The sequence below is a fragment of the Botryllus schlosseri genome, chromosome 6, assembly GCF_051294905.1.
Source record: "Botryllus schlosseri isolate E-star chromosome 6, Bs_hap1, whole genome shotgun sequence".
NCBI lineage: Eukaryota > Metazoa > Chordata > Ascidiacea > Stolidobranchia > Styelidae > Botryllus > Botryllus schlosseri.
The window spans coordinates 29287623-29311033 of NC_137241.1; the positions used below are offsets into that span (position 1 = coordinate 29287623).

General features: G+C 41.2%; 4 protein-coding genes across 5 annotated transcripts; all 4 read right to left on the minus strand.

Annotated features, from left to right (window-relative positions):
* Positions 1-3: 3 nt before the first annotated feature.
* Positions 4-4159, minus strand: LOC145442043 (uncharacterized). Of its 2 annotated transcripts, XM_080320035.1 has the most exons (5): positions 4004-4159; positions 3179-3276; positions 2921-3114; positions 1060-1156; positions 4-1000 (listed from the first exon to the last, which is right to left on the minus strand). In XM_080320035.1, the coding sequence occupies exons 4-5, from the start codon at positions 1133-1135 to the stop codon at positions 186-188; spliced, it is 891 nt and encodes a 296-aa protein (XP_080176161.1). In that variant the 5' UTR covers positions 1136-1156; positions 2921-3114; positions 3179-3276; positions 4004-4159; the 3' UTR covers positions 4-185. The 2 variants fall into 2 exon arrangements, with proteins under 2 accessions (XP_080176161.1, XP_080176160.1); XM_080320034.1 differs by having other exon boundaries at positions 1060-3109; positions 4004-4158.
* On the minus strand, positions 4114-9547 carry LOC145442044 (uncharacterized). Its single transcript, XM_080320036.1, has 3 exons — positions 9435-9547; positions 7214-7311; positions 4114-7148 (listed from the first exon to the last, which is right to left on the minus strand). Exons 2-3 carry the CDS (start codon positions 7287-7289, stop codon positions 6334-6336), a joined length of 891 nt encoding a protein of 296 aa, XP_080176162.1. The 5' UTR covers positions 7290-7311; positions 9435-9547; the 3' UTR covers positions 4114-6333.
* LOC145442038 (ligand of Numb protein X 2-like) lies at positions 9535-14255 on the minus strand. The gene has a single exon (XM_080320029.1). It carries the CDS (start codon positions 14250-14252, stop codon positions 11211-11213), a length of 3042 nt encoding a protein of 1013 aa, XP_080176155.1. The 5' UTR covers positions 14253-14255; the 3' UTR covers positions 9535-11210.
* LOC145442040 (lysophospholipid acyltransferase 5-like) lies at positions 14256-18497 on the minus strand. The gene is made up of 2 exons (XM_080320031.1): positions 18463-18497; positions 14256-16952 (listed from the first exon to the last, which is right to left on the minus strand). Exon 2 carries the CDS (start codon positions 16915-16917, stop codon positions 15535-15537), a length of 1383 nt encoding a protein of 460 aa, XP_080176157.1. The 5' UTR covers positions 16918-16952; positions 18463-18497; the 3' UTR covers positions 14256-15534.
* Between the last annotated feature and the right edge of the window lie 4914 nt (positions 18498-23411).

Genomic DNA, 23411 nt, shown 5'->3' on the forward strand with positions numbered 1-23411 from the left:
AAATAGTATTGCATGTTTATTTGGAGTTCAAGAGTATGAACAGGATTGCATGTTTAGATTTGTAAACTAGAATTACTCGATAAGAAAAAAGCAATTGCATATAATCATAATACTCGTCAGATATATTTTAATCCGCCCATTACACAATGCGATGTAATTTGCCACGGAATAATATTATCAAGGCATTACAGTCCAGACTTGATTTTGAAACCCTGACCATACAGTTCTATCTCAACCTGACATGCAACTAGCGAATTTCTTTTAACGTGAAACTTGTAAACATTTGACTCCTGTTCCGTTTGCCAGACGCAGGTCTCAATCACGTTGCTCATCAAGAGTTCGCTGATGTAAAGCAAAGACATTCTCCGAATTTTATGATCCAATAAGGAACCTTTTTTTCCGAACGTCGTAGCAGCAAATGCGTCACCCAAGCAGTCGTAACAAAGATTTGCGTAAACCGCCTGATTAACATGATTGTTACGATCGGTTTGTGATGCACTGATTTTGCAGACGCTAGTAAAAATTCTGCCGTCATATGGCAGACACGGATATTCTTTCTGGCATTGAGGAGCACTTCGCTGTATTTTATAACGCTGTGCACATCTCTCAGGTGTGAAATATCTAGTCAATGACTGTGAAAAAGCAGTCGGGCGTCTAGTTGCGGGATCGATATTCACTCTCAAAACTGAGGACAGTAGTAGCACATCTTTGGTATTGTGATCCACGACAGTATCTTCTAAGAATTGAGACGATTTTCCGATTGGTAAAAGTTGATGATGTAATGTGATTTTTCGATTTATGAAATCTATGTAAGAGCCACCCTCTTGGGAATCGGTGGTTTTATAATAAAATTGCGGCAGGATTTCGATTTGTTGCCACTTTATAAAAAACATGTTCTGATAACTCTCTTCGGCTTTGTCGGCGATATCTTGCGTGAGTTTGGCAGCCGACGCTCGAGCGCTTTCACACATCTTCAAGATTGAGTGTGGCGATGTTTGCCCTGCCAAAATACACTCTTCAGCTCGTTTCTTCGAGATTATATTGATTGGCGGAACTTACCTCCGCCGATGATACTTCCGTAGTTCAAATGTTGCATTGTGATTTCACAATGAGCATCTCCGTATTGTATTTCCATGACGCTTTATAAGTTTCAGGGCTAGCATGAACAAGAGCCCTTTGGTTAATAAATTATATTTTCTAAGAAATTATTTTCTGTTGGTAAATCATCACAATTTACAAATAAATCAAAAACAATATGAAACTTGAAATAATCTGGTTGGACGGGGACGTAGCTTACACATCATAATTCATAACCTTCGGAATATCATAAATTTTGTAATACAATTGACATTACAAATGTAATTTGTGGATATTTTACTTCATTCCATTTTCATTTAAATACAATACCGGTACTCACAAACCAAATTGTAGGGAATCCATACAGAAGGGCATTCCATCTATTACAAATTGGTACAAAGATAGGGTTACCATATTTTGGAAATCTGGACACTTCCAAAAATTTTCAAATATACAATACTGGAGTAAAATCGTAAAAAATGGATAATTTTTCCCGACTTTGTGGCTGGTTGACTAAAAAAAGGTAATTTTTCAGACTCGGCTCCAGAAATTCACACTTTCACTAAAAAAAAAGGTCAAGTTGCATGCTCAGCTCCCAAAATAGCGGCCGCAGCGTTACTTCAATGCTGATTTAATGTATATCAGTCGAATTTTACCCTATATTTAACCAAAATTTTCAAAAAAGCGGACAAAATCCCCAAAAAAAGGACAGTTGGACGTCCTCCGAGGACACTTTCAAAAGAGTCAAAAAAGGGGACGTATGGTAGGCCTAACCCTATACAAAGGTGACCCAGTATATCATTCAATATAAATTGCAGTAAATTGCCAATTGAAAACTCTCAAAAAAAAGCATAGAAATTATGATTGCTCCATACCTCATCACAACAAAGTATTAATGTGACATAAAGAATCAAAATGAACATTGATGGGGTTCTACAATAATAAGGCACATAATTATGAAAAAAAAACTAGTGATAATAGGAGAACACATTATCTATGCGGCATAGTCAAATCACATACAGAATATATTCAAAGAGGCAAAAATGAAATGTTATAGAGTACAGTACACACATGAAACAAATTAGGGACCGATAGATAAACCTTCCTCGCCCACTAGTAGGCCTATAGATCTTATGAATAATATATTCACACATAATATATTCGCACAAATTGACATACAGTTGGCCGACATGATTAATTGGCAAGTTTCGCTATGTTGCATGAGTTACAAATGCGATTTCATGGAATTCTCTCATGGAAATAGCTCAATTTCCACCTGACACACGATGACCGAGCCCTTTTTCACATTAAACTTGTAGACTAATGGGTTTGCATCATCTTGCCAAACAAAAGTATTAATTTTATCTCTGTAAACGACCTCATTCAGAAATAGAAATGACATTCTGGAAATTTCATGGTCAAGAATTGAACTAGTTTTGCCAAATGCAGATTTAGCGAACGCTTCCCCTAAACAGCTGTAGCAAACATCAAGAAAAGAAGCTTGATTCGCATGATTATTTGCGTCGAGTTGGCGGATATTTATTTGACATTCATTCATGAACATTTTATCTTCACTGGGTTGACATGGAAACAAACATTGACCAGCGAGTCTCATTTCTTGCGGAATTTTTATGTGCTTTACACATTTTTGAGCTGTGTAGTGGTCTTTGAAGGACAGTGGAAATGGTTTTGGGCGTCTGGTAGTCGGGTCAACATTGACATTTAGAAGTGTTGCGATAAATAATGGGGATTCATTTTCAAGGTCAAAAGCAGTCACTTCTCGTAATTGAGATGAATTCCTGATAGGTGAACAGCATACACACAGTTTAATCTGCCTATTTACCAAATCTATGTAAGAATGTAGACTGGAGGGGTCAATCTTTTTGTAAAATTCTGGCAAAATTTGAATTTGCTGCCACTTCAAAAAAATTGTTCTGCTGGCTTCATCTCCGTGTACCGGTAGAGTTCTGTCGATACGATATATAGAAGCATTGCCAAATTCAACGAACTTGAGGATCGAACGAGGAGATATCTGTTCTGAAATGTCACGTAATTTCTAATGAAAACGACTGATGAAAATAAAAAATACACCAAATCTCACTTCCTCCGATGATATCTCCGTAATGAAAATGCTTTATCGTGACTTCACAATGTGTGTCCCCTGTTTTCACTTCCATGGCACCAGATTGTAGATCAGTTCTGCGTAATAGAGTAAATGAGTTTGCACTAGCAATCGTAATTCTTACCCCGGTAGACCCAGAATTGCACAAAATGGTCAACATTTGACTGTTTCTGATTGAAGTTCATGTGAAAATACTGTTGGTACTCTATGTCAGCGCTATACCATTGAAATTGTAGAAGTATGTTTGAAATTAAAAAAACTATTTCCACTTGACCTGTGTTGCTGTAGCACTGCAAGTTCTTGCACGAGATAAGTAGTTTATGATACTATGATGTAGTTTGTTAGTTGATGGTTTCTGGCAAACTTATATGCCTGGTAGGCATAAACTAATATTTATTTTTAACTTGTAGTACGGAAGAAGGTTCCAGTTGGTGCCTGAGCTTTGTGCGAAGTATTATATATATATAAGAATGATATAAATTAAAAAGATATAAACTCATCTATCGAGTATACGCATTATTATAGAGCCAACAGTGTGAAGCTGGAATTTATAGGACTGCTGCAGTGTTTTTCTGCTAGGTTCAATCAGCTCGGAAGCAGATGTCGAACCTATGGTATAGAAATGAGTAGATTTGGTGTGAGTTGACGGTTGATTGCAACGTAACACATAAGTAATGTTTTTTGGTGCATGCATTGGCAGATAAATGCATTTCTCACGCTCTATCTTACTCTAGCAGCCATTGAAACGCATTCTATATCTTAATGCCTATAACAGCAGGAATTCACCGAAAATGAAGTACTTACATCTTCTAGTTTTCCTATGAAAACTTTCAGCCAGTTTGACCAATTCCTACTACATCAAAAGTCAGACTTGAAGCAATAATAATGTAGGCCTATCGGTCATTATAACATGATTCTGAAGCAACAAGAATTCAAAAATCATAAATATGGCACACATAAACATTGAACTTCTATCAACAGCGATAAATCAGGAATGAAGATGTTGGCAACAATTATTTCGTCTAAAAGTCAATGTGACACAACTCACAAGGCTTCTTTATGTTATGTGCAAAACCACATATATCATATAGGTTGCAGTAACCAAGCCAGCAATGCACATGAAATGGAATGTACTCAACGCGCATCTCAGATGAACATTATAAATGATTGCAGAAATGTATTTGCTACTTTTATCTCATTAGTGTTGCATGCACATTGTACAATGTACATGCCCCCTTGAGATAATAATTTACATTGTCTTAAAAAGAATTTGCTGGCGAATCATCACAATTTATAAACATATCAAACTTGAAATATAATCTGGTTGTACATACAGAGGACTACATCCTTATAATTTGTAATCCAATAACTTTGGTCAAGATGGCCAATTGGTAATAATTCTAATATTACAAAAGTAAGTTGCGTATATTTCACTACATTCCATTTCCATTTATATACAATTCCCACAAAACAAATAATATTGAATAAATCAATCAGGGCGAAAAGCATTGATTTCGTTTAATAGCAAATTAGTTTAAAGGTAACGCAGTACAGCATTCAAAATAAAGAGAAGTATGTTTTCAAAAAAATAGCACAAAGATAGCAGATTGCCTAACACTTCATAACAACAAAGTGATTAATATTACTGTAGTCAAAATGAAGATTAATTGGGTTATCCTAAAGACCACTGTAAAGTCGACTCAATCTAAACCAACACGGACAGTAAGTTGATAATAATGTGGTCACTATATAGACTGGGGACATCAGACTTGGACAAACCATTCATTTAGTTAGTTGACAGTCAACTAACCAACAGCTTTTTGAGTAGTTCAAGTTGTGGATATTGAAATTTCAGTAGTTCTAGTTTCACATTTGATAAAAATATCAGTTGCCAAACAGCTAGAAAACATGTGTCGTCGTTTTATGTGAATCGAGATTCCGTTGAATGTTTGTGCTCTGCGCAGCCATCGCTAGCTTATAGCCATCGCTACTAAAAGTGGCGTAGCCAGAGGGTGGGTATTTGGGGTCGATATCTCTCCCATTTCAAACAGATAACACTGTCCTTTGAAATGTAGACTATACGTCTGATATTTCGAATAAAATAATAATAATGTGTTGCCTCGGAGAATGAAATCCAGTTCAGTACGGGTCTAACATTTATTGGCTGAAGGTAGTTAGTTCTAGTTCTGGCTCTAGATGTGGCTTTTGAAAAATGAGTAGTTCTAGTTGCAGATTTTTAAAACTGAGCAGTTCTAGTTTCAGTTCCACTTGCCGTTTTGAAAATCCCATAGTTTGTACAAGTCTGGGGGACATATCAATATCACTACAGTATTGAAAAATCAATTGAAGAATATACTCAAAGGAACGAGATTGATAGTTTACAGCATTGGTTCTCAAACTGAGGGAGGCCTTGGGGGCGTGAAAGCATCTGAGGGGAGGCGCGAAGCTGCCTGAGAAAAATGATGTTTCTTGAACTAGGAATAAGTTTAATTTGTGCCGAAACATACAATTTTCAACAATGGCAATAATCCTGATTATATTTCGATTTTAAATGTTATGAATTGGTCGTACCATCCACACACTGATGTTAGATTTTGACTGATACTGAACCTTGCGGTAATCAGAAGATGTCCGTGAATGAAGTATAACTGATCACGTACGTTTGAGGCGTTGAGCTAAGCTCAAGTGGGGGGATAGATTGAATTAGGCACCAAAATAGTTAAAATATCTATGTACCACGTGCTATCATTGCACATGATTCAATATTCAACTAGGAATTTTTTCGCGCACTGCAGGATTTGAATCTGGCTCATAATTATTGCTGTGTTTAGTCCGAATATACCATTTTTGAGAATTGTCTTAACAGCCATAACACCGTCCATGCCACGAAGCAATGCAATGGTTCCTCTTTTTAATATTTTATGATATGACGATAAGGGGGCGTGACATTTTTCACTAACATCAAGGGGGTGTGTCGAAAAATGTTTGAGAACCACTGGTTTACAGGGTAAAGTACACACATGACAGTGATTAAGAACCGAGAGATAAAATTTCAATACCCACTATCATAAATTTTCTGGCGGAAATTGACACGCAGTACACAATTTCTTAAAACATTGCTCTTCTTGACTGTGTTACAAATGCGATTTCCTGGAATTCTCCTGTGCAAATAGCTCAATTTCAACCTGACACACGATCACCGAGCCTTTTTTGACATGAAACTTATAAATCAATGGATTCGCACCATCCTGCCAGACAAAGGTAATAATTTTGTCCATGTAGTTTGCCTCGTTGAGATAAAGAAATGACATTCTGGAAATTTCATGATGAAAAATCAAACCGGTTTTGCCAAATGCTGAGTTAGCAAACGCTTCACCTAAACAGTTGTAGCAAATTTCAGCATAAGCAGCTTGATTTGCATGATTATTTACGTCAATTTGACGGATATTTATTTGATATTCATTCACAAATATTCCATCTTCATTGGGTGGACATGCAAACAACGATTGCCCACGCAATTTCATTTCCTGGGATAATTTTATGCGTTTCTGACATTTTTCAGCTGTGTAGTGGTCTTTCAAGGACTGAGGAAATGGTTTCGGTCGTCTGGTAGTTGTGTCAACATTGACCGACAGAGCGGTTGCGATGAATAATGGAGATTCACTTTTAAGATCAAAAACCATCACTTCACGCATTTGAGACGAATTCCTAATTGGCAGACTGCATACACGCACCTTCATTTGCCTATTCACCAAATCTATATAAGAAGGTGGACTAGAGGGTTCAATCTTATTTTTGTAAAATTCCGGCAAAATTTGAATTTGCTGCCACTTGAGAAAAACTGATCTGATGGCTTCATCTCCGTATACCGGAAGAGTTCTGTTGATCAGATGTACAGCAGAGTTGCCAACTTCAATCGCCTTGAGGATGGAATATGGAGATATCTGTTCTGAAATCGTAATTTCTTATGAAAACTGTGCAACTTATGAATATCAAAAATACACTGAACCTTACTTCCTCCGATGATATCTCCGTAATGAAAATGCTTTATTGTGACTTCAACATGCGTGTCCCCTACTTTCACTTCCATGGCACGAAATTGTCAATCAGTTCTGCATGCAATAATCGTCATTCCCAACCTAATTGACTCGGAACTACACACACATTTTACCATTTCTGAATAAAGTTTGACACCAAGTTATGTAAGATGTCGTTAGTACCCTAGATCACGGTTTTTCAAACGGCCTCAACTTCAGATAGCTTGCAAGGGTATACATTGATGGGCCATCACCACAGTGGTTAAGACATAAATTAAAAACTCAACATCATAGTCTGTAAAAGTTAGTAGTTTCGTATATGATCCTTGCAGTTTTGCTATTATGCTGCATGTGTGGTTTGTCGGTATCTGATTTGTACGAAGCTTACATGCATTGCAGCGAGTTGAGTACATGACGTCATTGTCAGATCTGGAAACCTCATGCCAAACATGACCAACATTTACTGGTACTCAGTCGGCGAGTTATTCTACGTCACTGCATGAGGACCTTCATTCTTCACATAAGCACAAAATTTCAATACAAGCATGGGAAATATTCTTCATAAAAATCTTTTTTGTGAATAGGTCCTCTTTGAAAACTAGATGATCTCTGTCCGATGCTTTGTCTTACAATAGCAATTGGCAGGGTTGACCGAGCAAAGACTCGATTCACGATTTTTTAGCGAATCGAGTCGTTTTTTTCAAATCCGTTAAGTGACTCGAGACTAGGACAGCCTGGACAGACATTTCATTGTAACTTTGAAGAATAGTAAAATCACCACTTGGAAAATAGGACCAGTAACTGTTAGGACTGAGGAAAATTACGATATTATGAATGAAAGCCATTCTATATCAGTTGAGCAGAGTCGAAAAAAAGTTTGTCTAAACCAGTGGTTCCCAACCTTTTTCGACCCATCGCCCCCTTTTCAAGGTTATCACCGATCATCGCCCCCCAAATTTTGTGTACCGAAAATTGGGCATACAAACTGTAATCACCGGCGGGTTGACTAAAATAAAAAAAAAAGGTCAAATTTTCGGCTCTATGTCTAATCATCATTGGTTTATTATCAATTTTATCAGTTCAATACACCACAAAAAATGCGATACGAAGAAAAGAAAGGAAGATGTCGAAGTGACTAGGAGTTGTCTATGGAACCGGACACCCACCTTGGCCTAGGCGATGTAAAGAGGAGGCATGCACACTGAATGAAAGTAAAGAAGATAGTATAGAAAAAGGAAGCGACAAGAAATAGGGCGGCATGTCATGGGAAGCGAGATCGATTTGTCAGTCGTGGTCCGGTAATCTTGAGGATGAACTGTATTTATTTAGTAGTAATTGCTTGTATTTCGACTTGAATGTGGACATGTTCGTCGACTGCCGGATGTTCAAATTGGCATTGTTCTAAACAATCGCAGCGACGCAGCACAATGACCATAACAATGGCCCTTGCGTGGTTGCGATTGTTCAGAACAATGCCGATTTTCAGACTTTGAGGTGTATTTCAAGGGGGTTCCATTGCCCCAATTAGATTTTATTGTATATTTTCGGAATCAGTGCGACAGTAGCTTTCAAATAAGATCAACTTCATTGAATTTAAGCACGTGGGTCGTCAGCTATGGGACTAGCAATTATGTTGAGTTCAGATTGCTGAGCAGTAATTCCCTCCGGGCAAGCAAGCGTGACGACGGGTGTTGCGTATCTATCCGTAGGTTAGTTATCTATAGTATATTCAACCTATTGACTGCACACTAAACATACATAATCCACTAGCTGTAAAACAACTGTTTCTGATCTGTAAAACATGGAGAGTGCTCCAGTTCCAGTGGATGGATGAGATGCTTTCTGCATGCCCATTATTTGAAAGAAATGTAGGATAGGGCATATGTACCACCTCAGCTAAAAAAACACCTATTGCATGTCTGTCTAATTACACGGTCAAGTTTAAACTTGAATTCATAGGACCGCTGTAGCGTTTTTCTGCTAGGTTTGATCAGTGTGGAAGCAGATGTTGAAGCGATGGCGTAGCAATGGCTGCCCACTGACTCCAGCAAATTGGGTATGAATGAAATGACATGTAGCGCAATTTTAACGTCACCAGAAAGCGATTAAGCACCACCGCTGTAAATGCTCATTGCTCAATCTTAGTCTTGCTTGCATTGAAACTTCCTTAATCTCTATCCAGAAAGCAAAGTACTTACATCTTCCGCTTTTCCTACAACACCTTCCCGGCAGTTCGGCCAATTCCTAACTACAATAATATGAGAGTCAGTTTCAGACAAAATGTAATTAAAGAGATGATTCTAAAACAAAGATTTTATACAATTTATGATAAATACCATGGCACACATAAATACAGAACTTCAAGCAAAAGCAAAAATATGTCGACCAATTTGATTTTGGCAACAAACATACTGTACAAAAGCAAATGCTTCAAGATTTTAGGCGCCAAAGACAATGGAATACAGCGTACAGCAGCCAAAATTGAATTCATAGAGTGCGCAAAGTAAAATGTACTATAGAGGCGTCACATGAGAGCAGCAATATGGCAGCGATGTATTTGTTACTATATATTTGGCGTGGGGCCTATAATTCAATACAAGCTGCCTCAATTTACTGGAATAGGCAAGCCACCCGTGTTCAAAACCAACTTCCATAGCTAGTTGTACTGTCACGCTTATGATGGCAAAATGTCTTTCCTATAATCAATGTCAGTTCGAAAAACATTCATGTTATCATAATCTAAATTAGGATTTGATTTTTTCCTAGGGTTTATCTATGTAGACTAACCTGTAACATAGAATTCCTCCGGCGCAATAATTAAATAATACTATCGATAAACATAAAGTAAATAGGTAAATTACATATGACCATGTCAAACATAACTAAGTTATTAAAATTCCAGACAGGGAACATGTAGATATATTGTACAATGTAGTTGACATTTCTATAAACAGTCTTGAGGTCACTTCTTGAAATATATGAAAGCTATTCTATGCCAGGAACATGCGACCGTTGCACACAACACCGTTTAGTGACCCCAACTGAGTCGTTTGCACGAATGGAGCAATTTTCATCAACACCGGTAATGTTTGTGAGCAAACAAATTGAGTGACGTTAGACGATAGGCTTGACAAGACAGAGCAAACAACATTGTGCCACAAAATGCAGGACCGGAGTAGCTCGCAATACCATTATGGTGTTTTAATTCTGCAAATATATCGCCTCATCGACATTGCAGGTCACGACATCTATGTACAACGAAGTAGTCGATTCATCATAGCTTTCACATCGAATTGAGATATACATTTACCAAGCAGAGCCGCAAGGTTGCAGCAAAGAACAAGAGAAAGCTATTTGCTGAAGAAATCAAAGGCAGTCAAACACAGTAAAGTAGATACTCGTAACAACAGAGTACATTGAAAGTTTTTCCACCAAAAATATGATCCACAAAGGAAAAACTTTTCATTATGTTGATTCTTCTGTCGTCAACAGGGCTGGGCAAAATCCGAGTACCTGAGTAACGGAAGATTAGGTACGGGGTGGAAAGTTCAAATATGTACCATACAGAAAATAGTGCCAGTTCTACCTCACACTAAATATAATTGGGTATTTTCAGACCATACCAATTTCATTGCACTTTGTGACAATGCTGTGGGTTGATCGCAATTTCACAGAAATTTCATCACCATTAAAGTGTGTAGCCTTGTAATACATGTTTGGTATGCTGCGACACAACCGATCGAGGTTTCAAGACTTGCACAATAGTAAATCATAATTCTCGTCGATAAATTAACTGTCAGTGTAAAGGGGCTTATACTTTCAGTACTAAAAGCCTCTCTCACTACACGACTCATTACAATGCTCGATTTAGGTTCAAGTACTCAAATAATTGTGCCCAGCCCCGCCATCAATTGCAACTCCGCTGTACGTACGATAAATCCCCGCACTAGGGTTAAGCGCAACGCACAGTACAGTCAATGTAAGCTCCCGGGCCACGACACAACTTTTAAAGTAATACACGTGACGCTACGTATCATATGTAACACTTGCGCGTGATTCATCTCGCGCACCGGTCTTTTATTGATCGCCACTATTTCGTCCCCGCATTTTAATACTTTGCTGGCAGGTGAGTTTTTCGAGATATGGGTTATGAAAATCGGGATTGGCGTCGTAGCGTCTACGATACCTTCCGAGATTTTAAAGCCGTAACTCGTACCGCTCTGCCGCTTCAACACGAGCTCTTTCATCGACGAGAAATCTCTAGACGCGGCCAACCACATTTTCCAAGAAGGCGCCCAAGTGCTGGGATTCTGATGCAGCGACGTTAGCTCGTCCCACAAGGCTTCGTCTTCCGCTTTTCCATCATATTCAAGCTCGTACACGACTAGCACCACTTCTCTTTGCTGCGCGCACTCGCGCAGGACGCCCATCGCTTGATTATGCGATAACCCGGTGAGTTTGATAGAGTTAATTTCGGACAACAAGTCTCCACGTTTGATTCGTTTGTCTTTTCCCAATACTGAAAAAGGCAGTACGTTTTGTACGAAAATCGGCAGGTTACCGTGCGGGCTGCAGTTTCCTCCCGAAACCACAATACCAAGATTATCACGCGGAGATTTAACCACAGAAATCATTTTTTTAGTACGTTTGGACTTTGATATTTTCGGTTTCACCACATATGTATCTGATCGGTTCAATTTCGCTTTCCGTGATTTTTCTTCCTCCACCGATTCATTAAACATAATCACGGCGGAACTCGTAGTTAGATGACGCACATGGATTTTTACTTCCTTATCGCAACTGCCTATAACGCGAGCAGCGTGTTCAGGCGTGCTGTCCGTTAAATCGGTGTCGCCGATTCGCAAAATTCGATCTCCGACTTGTAATCGGCCGTCTGTTTTCGCAACTTGATCAGGAATCAGTTCGATGATATAAACGCCTTTATCGCCAATTTCGCTCGATGATATCCGAATGCCGAGTTGCTCCAAAGGTGGCTTTACCAAGCACACAGTCTCCTCGTGAGCACTTTTGCTTTTACATTTGTTCTGCGGCTCCGTGATCTCATTAGAGTCATCGTTATTGTGGATATCACGCAGTAAATGAAACTTCATCAAAGACGAGGGCTTCATGAGGATCGATCTCGCTTCTGCGTGAGTCACAGAAAACATAGACTCTCCGTTAACTTCCACAAAGATATCACCGACGTGAAGACGACCGTCGTCAGCCACCAAACTACCAGGAATGATTTCCTGCACCATCACATATTGAACAGGAGTGTCATTACCACCCACAATCATAATCCCGAGTTCGGCAGTGCCTTCGGGCCGGAATAAATCAACAGTTATGTCTTCAGAGAATGGATGCAAATCCGATAACTTGTCCGTTAAATCTTTAAACCGACAATTTTCAATGTGAGACTTCATTTGAGATCTAGGACAGCGGTGGAGGCACCCGTGCATCGATTTCGGACATCTGATCACAACGCCCGGGCAGTTGTCCTGTAAATGGTCTTTTAACTCGCAGCGGGGCAGTGTTTTCTGGCACACCGTATCATAAGGACAAGTGACACTCAATTTATTGACGAGTTTCCTCAAAATCAGACTAGATTGCCAACAGTCCGAGTTTGAATTCGTCAACTTAACGCGATCGACCGGGCATATGTCTCTTACTTTCAGATAATTCATTAAACATATGTTGCAAAAAGTGTGACCGCACGCAGTATCGTAGGGGTCGACGAGAGGCTGCAGGCAGATATCGCACATTAAGTCTTCGTCGACTTCATCAACGTAATCGTACTCGTGATTTTCCGTGACGCCATGATTCTGACCGCAGATTTTACATAAAGGTGGCAGTTTGGGAGTAGCGGCTTGAGACACAGGAGTAGATGGAGTATCACTTCCCAAATCACGACTTGAACTACGACTAGAACGGCTGGATGTATTAACATGTGAGTTCTGTGTAGCTGTCGGTGAATTGAGTGCCTCCAAATCTCTGCTGGACCTACGGCTAGATGTATTAACAGGCGGGTTCTGTGTAGCTGTCGGTGAATTAAGCGCCTCCAAATCTCTGCTGGACCTTCGACCAGAACGGTTAGACGTAGAAACAGGTGTGTTGTGTGTGGATGTCGGTGAATTAACTGCTTCCAAATCTCTTGACCTTCGATTAGACGTTTGATCCTCCTGATTCGCCGATATTGAGTCGAGATCTTGGCTGTGCCTTCGACTTGATGCTGGCCTGTTATGATAAACAACATCGCCCGAACGTGGAGACATCCTGTACGCAGGTGGAGCGACGTATGGCAGTCTGCGTGTGGAAGCACCCGTCTGTTGCGATGATCTTGGGGTCTGTTGATTTTGTGCGTCAGCAGTAGCATTTGGACTTATTCTAGTTTGCTGTATCGGTGAATTACGCAAGTTCTGAGTATTTACAGCAGATCTGCTGGAATAGCAAGGCTGTTCGCCACCACCGACTGATACAATTCTATAGTTGGATTGCGATAAAACAGGGTCTTGCGATGTGCTCGGTAAATCCCCGTAACTGCCCCGTCGGATATTGGTTGTCGTGCGTTGCCCGTCTAATTTAACGTAACGTGGCTGATGACCGACCGGCGATACATACTGAGGAACGTCATTACTATCCAAGTGAGAAAAATAATTGAACCCTGTATCGTCGTAGGTGTATGATTCGTTCTTTGTGATAGTTTGGTATCCAAAGTTATCGATTCCTGCCGCAGACGGGTTAGCGATCATTGTCGGAAGTGAATCAGGCCTTGCCATGAGTTTTTTCTTGCTTTTCCCCGCATGCTTTTTCTGCGGGGTGCGGCTAACCGCCACAAAAGCTATATCCCCCGTATCGCTCTTTATCGCTACTACGTCGCTGTTTACGCGACCGCGATCTTTGGACTTCATAATCGGAGCATCGTTACTGCGATCGTCATCCCAAACGTCGACGCTACTTTCGGGCAGGAAGTCTATGAGGTCCCGGTGACAATTATCGTCGTTATAATTATACTCCATACCTTCTGAAATCACAAATTTGAAGCATGGTTTGCGTGAGTCGAAATTGAAATTTCCGCTCGTGTCACGAAATTGGAGTAAAAATGCAATTTTAATGTATCAAGCAACAAAACGCACGAGAGGATTATCGTTAGGGCTGGGCGTAACTTTTCGAGTTCACCAATCTGAATCGAGTATTTTAATGATTCGAGCACTGAAATTATACGCTCGTTGACACTAAGAGTTGATTTATCCACAAGAATTAGAGTTTCGATATTATTTTCCGTTGTTGAAGGCTGTAACCTTCGAACGGTCATAACGCAGCATACGAAACATGTAGTGAAGATGACATATATGTGAAGTCGTGATCAACCGACGGCATTGTCGCAAAGTGCAATCAAATAGGTATGTTATGGTAATTTGATGTAGACCTTGCGTTATATTCCTTGTGATCGCATCAAAGGTACATATTTGAAATCTACGCATCATTCATACGATGGCATGATAATGAATGTTACTCGAATACTCCTCGTACTCAATTCAGAATCGTATCAATCAGGTACTCGATATTGCCCAGCCCGGGTTATCATAAGAAAGTCACAAATTAGAAAATACCCTGGAGGACAAATACATGCACGTATACACAAAACGGAAACTTTGGCGATTGAAGAGATTTGTTAGTCTACAACTTCATGCGGGAGCAAAGTACAAAACCATCAACTCTGCAAAAGGACTTATCTCGATTAATCCTATAATGACTACCATCCAATGAACTGGGCAACACTCATGAAGCAAAGCGATAACCTACCAGCTCATCAAGTAAGCTGTAACGGACTTGATCGAACCCAAATTTAATTTCACTTGAAATCATATTCTACTGAGCATAATATTTAACATTGCATTTTGGCGGATCTAGTTCACCTTTTGATTATTGCACAATTCAGATCAATTCACTCATATATAGCACAGTAGGTGGTGTCATGCCTCGTTAGTTTTCTACATATTTGAATAGTTATACTACAATTCTACTACAATTGGTTTGAATTTTGTTCAAAAAAGTATCCAAGAATTTATAGCCAACTGCTGCCATTCAATTGAACGTGAAGAAAACTACAACATTTGAATGTACCAGTTCCATTTTGTTAGAATTTTGTTTCTAAAATAGGATCCATTACCAATCCTACAAACATTTATAGCGAACTGTTGCCATTTAATTAGAAGGGAAGGACGTAAAATAATCATTGGTAACAGAGTTCAAACTGTACTCAAACTACATGGAAAATGGAACAAGAAAATGGTTGCTTTATTCAACTTTCTTTTCCAATTTTTGACTACTCTTCATAGCATAACGAACTTGCAGCAAAAGCCACATAACAATGTAAAACAAGTGGCCATAGTAAAACATCTTCATATAGATGGGTGCGTATAAACGCCATTTCCTAAGAGAAAAATCTAGCAGACAGTACCCGAACAGCAATCGAACGTAGACAAAGCCACACAGATGACCAATCCACGACGTAGATTTTGATGAAAATATACTTTGCACAAGCTTTGTTTTTCCGAGTTCCTCACGAAGTGGACGTTCCACAGTCATGACCAGAAATTCGTACGCAAAACATGTGAAATAACCTTCATGATAGCCGTGCCAGAGTGCTAAAAACATCAACGTTGTTATATGAGACACTTTGCGGTTACCAAGAAAACGCAAACGTTTGAAAACGTAACGAGCGACCCACTGATTAGTATTAATGTTAAACGCTTCAATCAGATGTTGAAAGCTGTTGCAAAATATGTATTTCCTCAGTTTAACATTTCTCACGGCATCCCACTTATTTTTGCCATCTTGCTTGTAATAACCAAGGCCTGATAATATACAGACTCCTTCGTTAATCATCCATATCGCGACGTACTGCGACAAAAGAATGTGACCTCGCAAACACACTACTCCGGCTATGTTTAAAAATCCAGAATCTAGGAATCCAGGTTCAAGAAGCGTGCTTTGTGGCATTGCTGCGTCACAAATCAACTGTAGAACGAGGACAAATGTCCCAGAAAGACAGCGACGAAACGCCGGGACTACAGATCGAGGTCGCTTTCCAGGGTTATCGGATAATTCTCCGGAAACCATTTGGCGAAATCTTCGAATTGGAAACTGTGGGCCGACGTTAAAACCTCCGTAATAGTAACAAAATCCAAACATTTCCAGTAAACCCGGAATATCGTTTATAAGCAAAGTCTTTTGCTCGGCAGAGACACCTTTTTCGTCACGATGTCCGTCGTAAATATCCCAACAGAGTCCAATCAATCTCAAAGTTAGTATGCAATGAGCCATAGTCCAATTGACATCATAATCTTGAGTGGCCGAAGAGACATACCCAAGAGTGAGGTAAGTCAACTGAAACGCAAACGAAACTCCGACACATAGAGCTCCTGTTCCTACAATTTTAAACAACAGCCATTGAGTCGTAATGCATATCGCCGAGTGTATAATCCCGTTCCCGTACAACCAGTGAATCAATAGCGCTCCGATTGCGGTAAAAAACGCATTCTGGATTCGAGGATCTTTGGCGAAGAGAAATCTTCGGTGGATAGTCCCAAAAATATATCCCAGGTACACGGTGAGTAGTAATTTGACGGCGTTCACAGGAACGCCGAATTGATCAGCATAATCGGTGACGAAAGACATCGTTTTCACGTTAAATGCAACGAAAATCTAGCGACCTTGAAACGAAGCAAATTTGAACGTTAGTAATGCCATTGTGTCTGGACAAAAGACAGCAAGGTTGTAATCAAGTCACAGGGTTCCGAGTCATAAGTAAATCTCACTTTTATAGTTTTGACTCGAGTCATTTTCAATTCATCGCCGAGTCAGTTCCGAGTCAAATTCCCGGAGTAGAGTGCCGAGTCCGATTCATAGTGTTTTGAGTCGAGTTCGAGTCAATTGGGTTGACTGTTCAGTTCCGAGTTAATGTCATGTGAAACCCACTTTTTACAACTCTGCTCGCTGATATCGAATGCTACGCATTCAAAATATGCTAATTTTATTCATTTTTAACAGTTTCTGGTCGCATTTTCAAGTACCAGTACTAATAGACGAAATAATATTGGTGTGCTAACTTTGCTATTCTTCGAAATTACAATGAAATGCCTGTCTCGAGTCATATGTCTTGATTCAAGCCATGCGCAATGACTGGAGTACAAGTCGAGTCAATACACAAATTGACTTGAGTCTAGTCATTTCCGTATTTTGAAAAAATGACTCGAGTCAAGTCGAGTCATCAGAAAATCGCGAATCGAGTCATTACAATCCTGCAAGACAGTGTGACCAGACACATTTGCCGGATTACAGCATAATGAGAGCGATATGATTCCTTGAGAATCTATTATTTGGTGAAATGATTTTATGTTTAAATTTTATTTCGAATTTCAAGTCAGATGTACAGACATTTCACACTCTCACGCTTATGAGGATGAACTCTGATTTCATATGAAATTAACTCGATTATTGTGATATTCTTTTTAATTCGGAATTTCAATAATTCACATGTTTTTAAATTCAATAATTCTAATTTGATTTGAAAAAACTTGGTTTAACGCTAACTTCGAATTCAAGAACTTCATTCGAGGTTTCGGCGTTTCGCAGAACCACAACTTCTTCAGGTGTTAGTTAGCCTATGGTCCAATTGCACCAAAGAAAGGCAAACAATATGTCAGTTGCCATCATGTAAATAATACAAACTGGACTACATTGTGTTTTCACAAGTAAAAAGTCACGAGGGATAGCAAGTATACTAACTATCTGCCCTGGTAATTCTCAACTTGAATTAGAATCAGTTAAATTCTAAATTTTCCCAGGCAGTAAGCACTATAGCAAAGGCTCACGTCAAGTCACAGTGATAAACTGATATAATCTGACTGATATAAACTGATATAAATTATTATATCACATCACACACAAGTCCACCACTCCAGACTCCACAATCCACATATATTGTAACAGTTAAAACCAGTATGGTATTAAGCATGAAAATAAAACCAAGTTTTTTACAAAATAAGAATATGGGATTCTGGATCCGAACCCAATCTCAAGTTAAAATAACTATAGGCCTATAGGCTAATACACTAATTTCTTGATGGAGATTATCATAAAAACTAGACATATACACGTTGAATGAAAAATTAACGAAATAATGGAACTGAAGTGGTAGGTTTCAGTACGAGGGAAACTGACCTGCAAACACTTGGGTATTCTTGATAAACCGACTCGACTCATCACAAAGAAGCTACAGGGTTGGTTCGATTGGTTTGAAATAAGGACAAATATGTTAGAAATGAGGTGAGTCTCATGTCAGAAATGAGGATAGTCATGTCAGAAATGAGGATAGTCATGTCAGAAATAAGGATAGTCGCTATATTCACTATAAAGTCAGTTACAGTACCAGGCACGACTTTCTAGTGCTGCTAACCCAGTCCGAACACATCCCAGACATGATGTCCAAACACGCCCCAGACACGATGTCCGGGTATCAACACAGGCCGAACACGCCCAAGACACCATGTCCGAATGGCAACACAGGCCGAAAACACCCCAGACATGATGTCTGAACACGCCCCAGATACGATGTCCGGGTATCAACACGGGCCGAACACGCCCAAAAGACACCATGTCCGAATGGCAACACGGACCGAACACGCCCCAGACACGATGTCCGAGTGTCAACTCAGATCCGAAAACAACCCAGACACCATGCTTGAATGGCCGAACATGTCCCAGACACGATGTCCGATTGGCAGCACAGGCCGAACACACCACAGACATGATGTCCAAACACGCCCCAGATACGATGTCCGGGTATCAACACAGGCCGAACACGCCCTAGACATCATGTGTGAATGGCAGTACAGGCCGAACACCCCCTCCCCCCCAGACATGATGTCCGAACACGCCCCAGATACGTTGTCCGGGTATCAACACGGCCGAACACACCCAAGACACCATGTCCGAATGGCAGCACAGGCCGAACACACCCCAGACATAATGTGTGAATGGCATCATAGGCCGCAGACACAATGTCCGAACACAGCCGAGACACCATGTTTGAATGGCCGAACATGCCCCAGACACGATGTCCGATTGGCAGCACAGGCCGAACACACCCCAGACATGATGTCCAAACACGCCCCAGATACGATGCCCGGGTATCAACACAGGCCGAACACGCCCAAGACACCATGTCCGAATGGCAACACAGGCCGATAACACCCCAGACATGATGTCCAAATACGCCCCAGATACGAAGTCCGGGTATCAACACGGGCCGAACACGCCCAAGACACCATGTCCGAATGGCAACACAGGCCGAACACACCCCAGACACGATGTCCAAGTATCAACACAGGCCGAACACGCCCAAGACACCATGTCCGAATGGCAACACGGACCGAACACGCCCCAGACACGATGTCCGAGTGTCAACGTCAACTCAGATCCGAAAACAACCCAGACACCATGCTTGAATGGCCGAGCATGCCCCAGACACGATGTCCGATTGGCAGCACAGGCCGAACACAACCCATACATGGTGTCGGAACGCCCCAGACACGATGTGCTATTGGCAACACAGTCCCAACACCCCCCAGACACGATGTTAATAAGGTTGGTCGTGTTTGAAATAAGGTCAGTCTAGTGTTTGAAATAAGGATAGTCATGTTAGAAATAAGGATAGCCATGTTTGATATAGGGATAGTCATGTTTGAAATAAGGATAGTCTCATGTTTGGAATGAGGATAGTCATGTCAGAAATGAGGATAGTCATGTCAGAAATAAGGATAGTCGCTATATTCACTATAAAGTCAGTTACAGTACCAGGCACGACTTTCTAGTGCTGCTAACCCAGTCCGAACACATCCCAGACATGATGTCCGAACACGCCCCAGATACGATGTCCGGGTATCAATACAGGCCGAACACGCCCGAGACATGATGTCCGAATGGCATCACAGGCCGAACACACCCCAGACATAATGTGTGAATGGCATCATAGGCCGACCACATCCCAGACATGATGTCCGAAGTCGCCGCAGACACAATGTCCGAACACAGCCGAGACACCATGTTTGAATGGCCGAACATGCCCCAGACACGATGTCCGATTGGCAGCACAGGCCGAACACACCCCAGACATGATGTCCGAACTCGCCGCAGACACGATGTCTGAGTGTCAACTCAGGCCGACACGCCCCAGATATAATGTCTGAATGGCATCATAGGCCGAACACGCCCCAATAACTTCGCTATCTCGTGTCGCAAATTTATAAGGTTGAACTTACTTAATACAGCCATAATGCACATTTTACCTCATTTTGACGTGTCGCAAGCAATAAAGCACAAGTATGTTTTGGAATGTAATCAAATGTATTGCAAACAAGAATATTCATGAATGCTAGCTAGGAGAAATCTCAAGATCATGCGTTGTCATGCAAATATTTGTGTAGTCCAGTGGTTCCCAACGTGGGCGATATCGCCCCCCGGGGGGCGATTTGTCGGTCCAGGGGGGCGAAAATAGCCAAGGGGGCGATAGGGGGGCGAAAACGGACGAAGGGGGCGATAGGGGGCGATGGCGCGTTGAAATGGCTATATTGGCGTCCATGACCGTAACTGCCACACTCAAACCCCAATTGGGATGGGGGCCCGAGATCGAAGGAGGCCCACAATTCTTTCGTGAATTAACAATAATTATTGTGGAAATTTAGGCAACTTTTTCAAAAAAATTCCGCGCTGCGCGCCTTTTCTTGGTCTCATATTTCTTACTTATTGGATACCCTTCCTCCAAGAAATAATATGCATGAGTTATATAAATGGGCATCTCGGCATCAGTCACACCATGTCGCACCAAGAGATATGTATAGTCTCAGGCCATGTAACATGCGACTCCGAGAAGTGGGCCAGAACGCGAAAACCTTAGGGAAAAGGCCTGCCTTTATGCTGACCGACTTCGATATATATACGATAGACATATATATTTAATTGTATATATGCGCCTAAATGGCTGGCGCCAAATGTTCCTGTCCTGGCAATCAGAACCCCACAAAATTATGCCATCTCGCAGAGAAAAATTAATTGCCTGTGCAGACATACCAATTTCAACTCGTGTGAATCTTTTAGTTTAGTACGTATGGGCGATTTGAATATCTTTTGGCATAGCAGACAGGCCACAAAATGTCATTACGTAACGAAGTCATTATACCCACGGGTTCGCCCGAATATGTTAAATTATTATTTACGGGCCCTACATTTTCCAAGACACCTAACTCAGCTTTACCGGTAAATCTGAATACATGAGCAGAGAGAGGATAAGAAATTGATAGAAATATATATGCAATTCCCGATCATATTGACCGATTCAATCATACCGATGGAAATTTTTCGCGCTTCGCACGAATTAAGCCGACTAACTAATGAGTCCAACAATTTGTGCTGAGAAGTAGCGGGGAAGAGGTATCGGGGGAGTTGGGTATGAGGGGTGCAGAAATTTGCTTTATCGCCCTATGGAGGGGGGGGTCAAGACCAACGTATTGGGGGCTGACGAAGTGCTGTTATGGTCCTTTTGGAATCAAGTCGGAGAAATCACCTTTTTTGTTACTCAGCTCACCAAAATTTAGCTGGGAAAGTGAAATTTCGCGGTCGAGCCGAAAAGTTGACCTTTTTTCTTAGTCAACTCGCCGGTGATTTCAGTCTGTATGCCCATTCTTCGGTTCCCCATATTTGGGGGGCGATGATCGGCGTGGAGTTTGAAAAGGGGGCGATGAGCCAAAAAAGGTTGGGAACCACTGGTGTAGTCTGTAGGAGTCGACACCATGCGAGTGCGTTCAACGCTTCCATCGATATTTATATGTGTGAGCCCCAAATATTCCTGTCCTTGTCAAATAAACCCAGCGGCAAACACAGGCGACCCGCAATAAATGCAAGGGACATTAGTATCGGCCGAACTCATAAATTAACTTTGAATGAAACTACAATTTACCAATACCGATCTTGATCGAAAGCTATTTCGCAAATACAATTTTAAAGCTGGCAGGTCAACGGAACCACCAATAAATATAGCCGTCCAAGTCTGAAATCTGGAAATCGGCATTGTTCCGAATGATCGCTCGATAAAATTCCATTATCCTGGTCAATTATTCATTCGGACATCGTGTCTTAAGCGTATTCGGCCTGTGTTGATACTCGGACATCGTGTCTGGGGCGTGTTCGGTCCGTGTTGCCATTCGGACATGGTGTCTTGGGTGTGTTCGGCCTGTATTGATACTTGGACATCGTGTCTGGGGCGTGCTTGGACATCATGTCTGGGGTGTGTTCGGCCTGTGATGCCATTCGGACATGGTGTCTCGGGCGTGTTCGGCCTGTATTGATACCCGGACATCGTATCTGGGGCGTATTCGGACATCATGTCTGGGGTGTTATCGGCCTGTGTTGCCATTCGGACATGGTGTCTTGGGCGTGTTCGGCCTGTGTTGATACCCGATCATCGTATCTGGAGCGTGTTTGGACATCATGTCTGGTGTGTGTTCGGCCTGTGCTGCCAATCGGACATCGTGTCTGGGGCATGTTCGGCCATTCAAACATGGTGTCTCGGCTGTGTTCGGACATTGTGTCTGCGGCGACTTCGGACATCATGTCTGGGATGTGGTCGGCCTAATACCATTCACACATTATGTCTGGGGTGTGTTCGGCCTGTGCTGCCATTCGGACATGGTGTCTTGGGTGTGTTCGGCCGTGTTGATACCCGGACATCGTATCTGGCGCGTGTTCGGACATCATGTGTGGGATGTGTTCGGACTGGGTTAGCACTAGAAAGTCGTGCCTGGTACTGTAACTGACTTTATAGTGAATATAGCGACTATCCTTATTTCTGACATGACTATCCTCATTTCTGACATGACTATCCTCATTTCTGACATGAGACTATCCTTATTTCAAACATGACTATCCCTATATCAAACATGGCTATCCTTATTTCTAACATGACTATCCTTATTTCAAACACTAGACTGACCTTATTTCAAACACGACCAACCTTAATAACATCGTGTCTGGGGGGTGTTGGGACTGTGTTGCCAATAGCACATCGTGTCTGGGGCGTTCCGACACCATGTATGGGTTGTGTTCGGCCTGTGCTG

Bases quoted from the DNA above. Each gene is read 5' to 3' on its own strand.
- LOC145442043 (XM_080320035.1), bottom strand. From the start codon at position 1,135: ATGGAAATACAATACGGAGATGCTCATTGTGAAATCACAATGCAACAT. The intron at 1,001-1,059 runs GTAAGTTCCGCC...GTATTTTGGCAG, and splicing joins CGGAAGTATCATCGGCGGAG to GGCAAACATCGCCACACTCA.
- LOC145442044 (XM_080320036.1), bottom strand. From the start codon at position 7,289: ATGGAAGTGAAAGTAGGGGACACGCATGTTGAAGTCACAATAAAGCAT. The intron at 7,149-7,213 runs GTAAGGTTCAGT...TTACGATTTCAG, and splicing joins CGGAGATATCATCGGAGGAA to AACAGATATCTCCATATTCC.
- LOC145442038 (XM_080320029.1), bottom strand. From the start codon at position 14,252: ATGGAGTATAATTATAACGACGATAATTGTCACCGGGACCTCATAGAC.
- LOC145442040 (XM_080320031.1), bottom strand. From the start codon at position 16,917: ATGTCTTTCGTCACCGATTATGCTGATCAATTCGGCGTTCCTGTGAAC.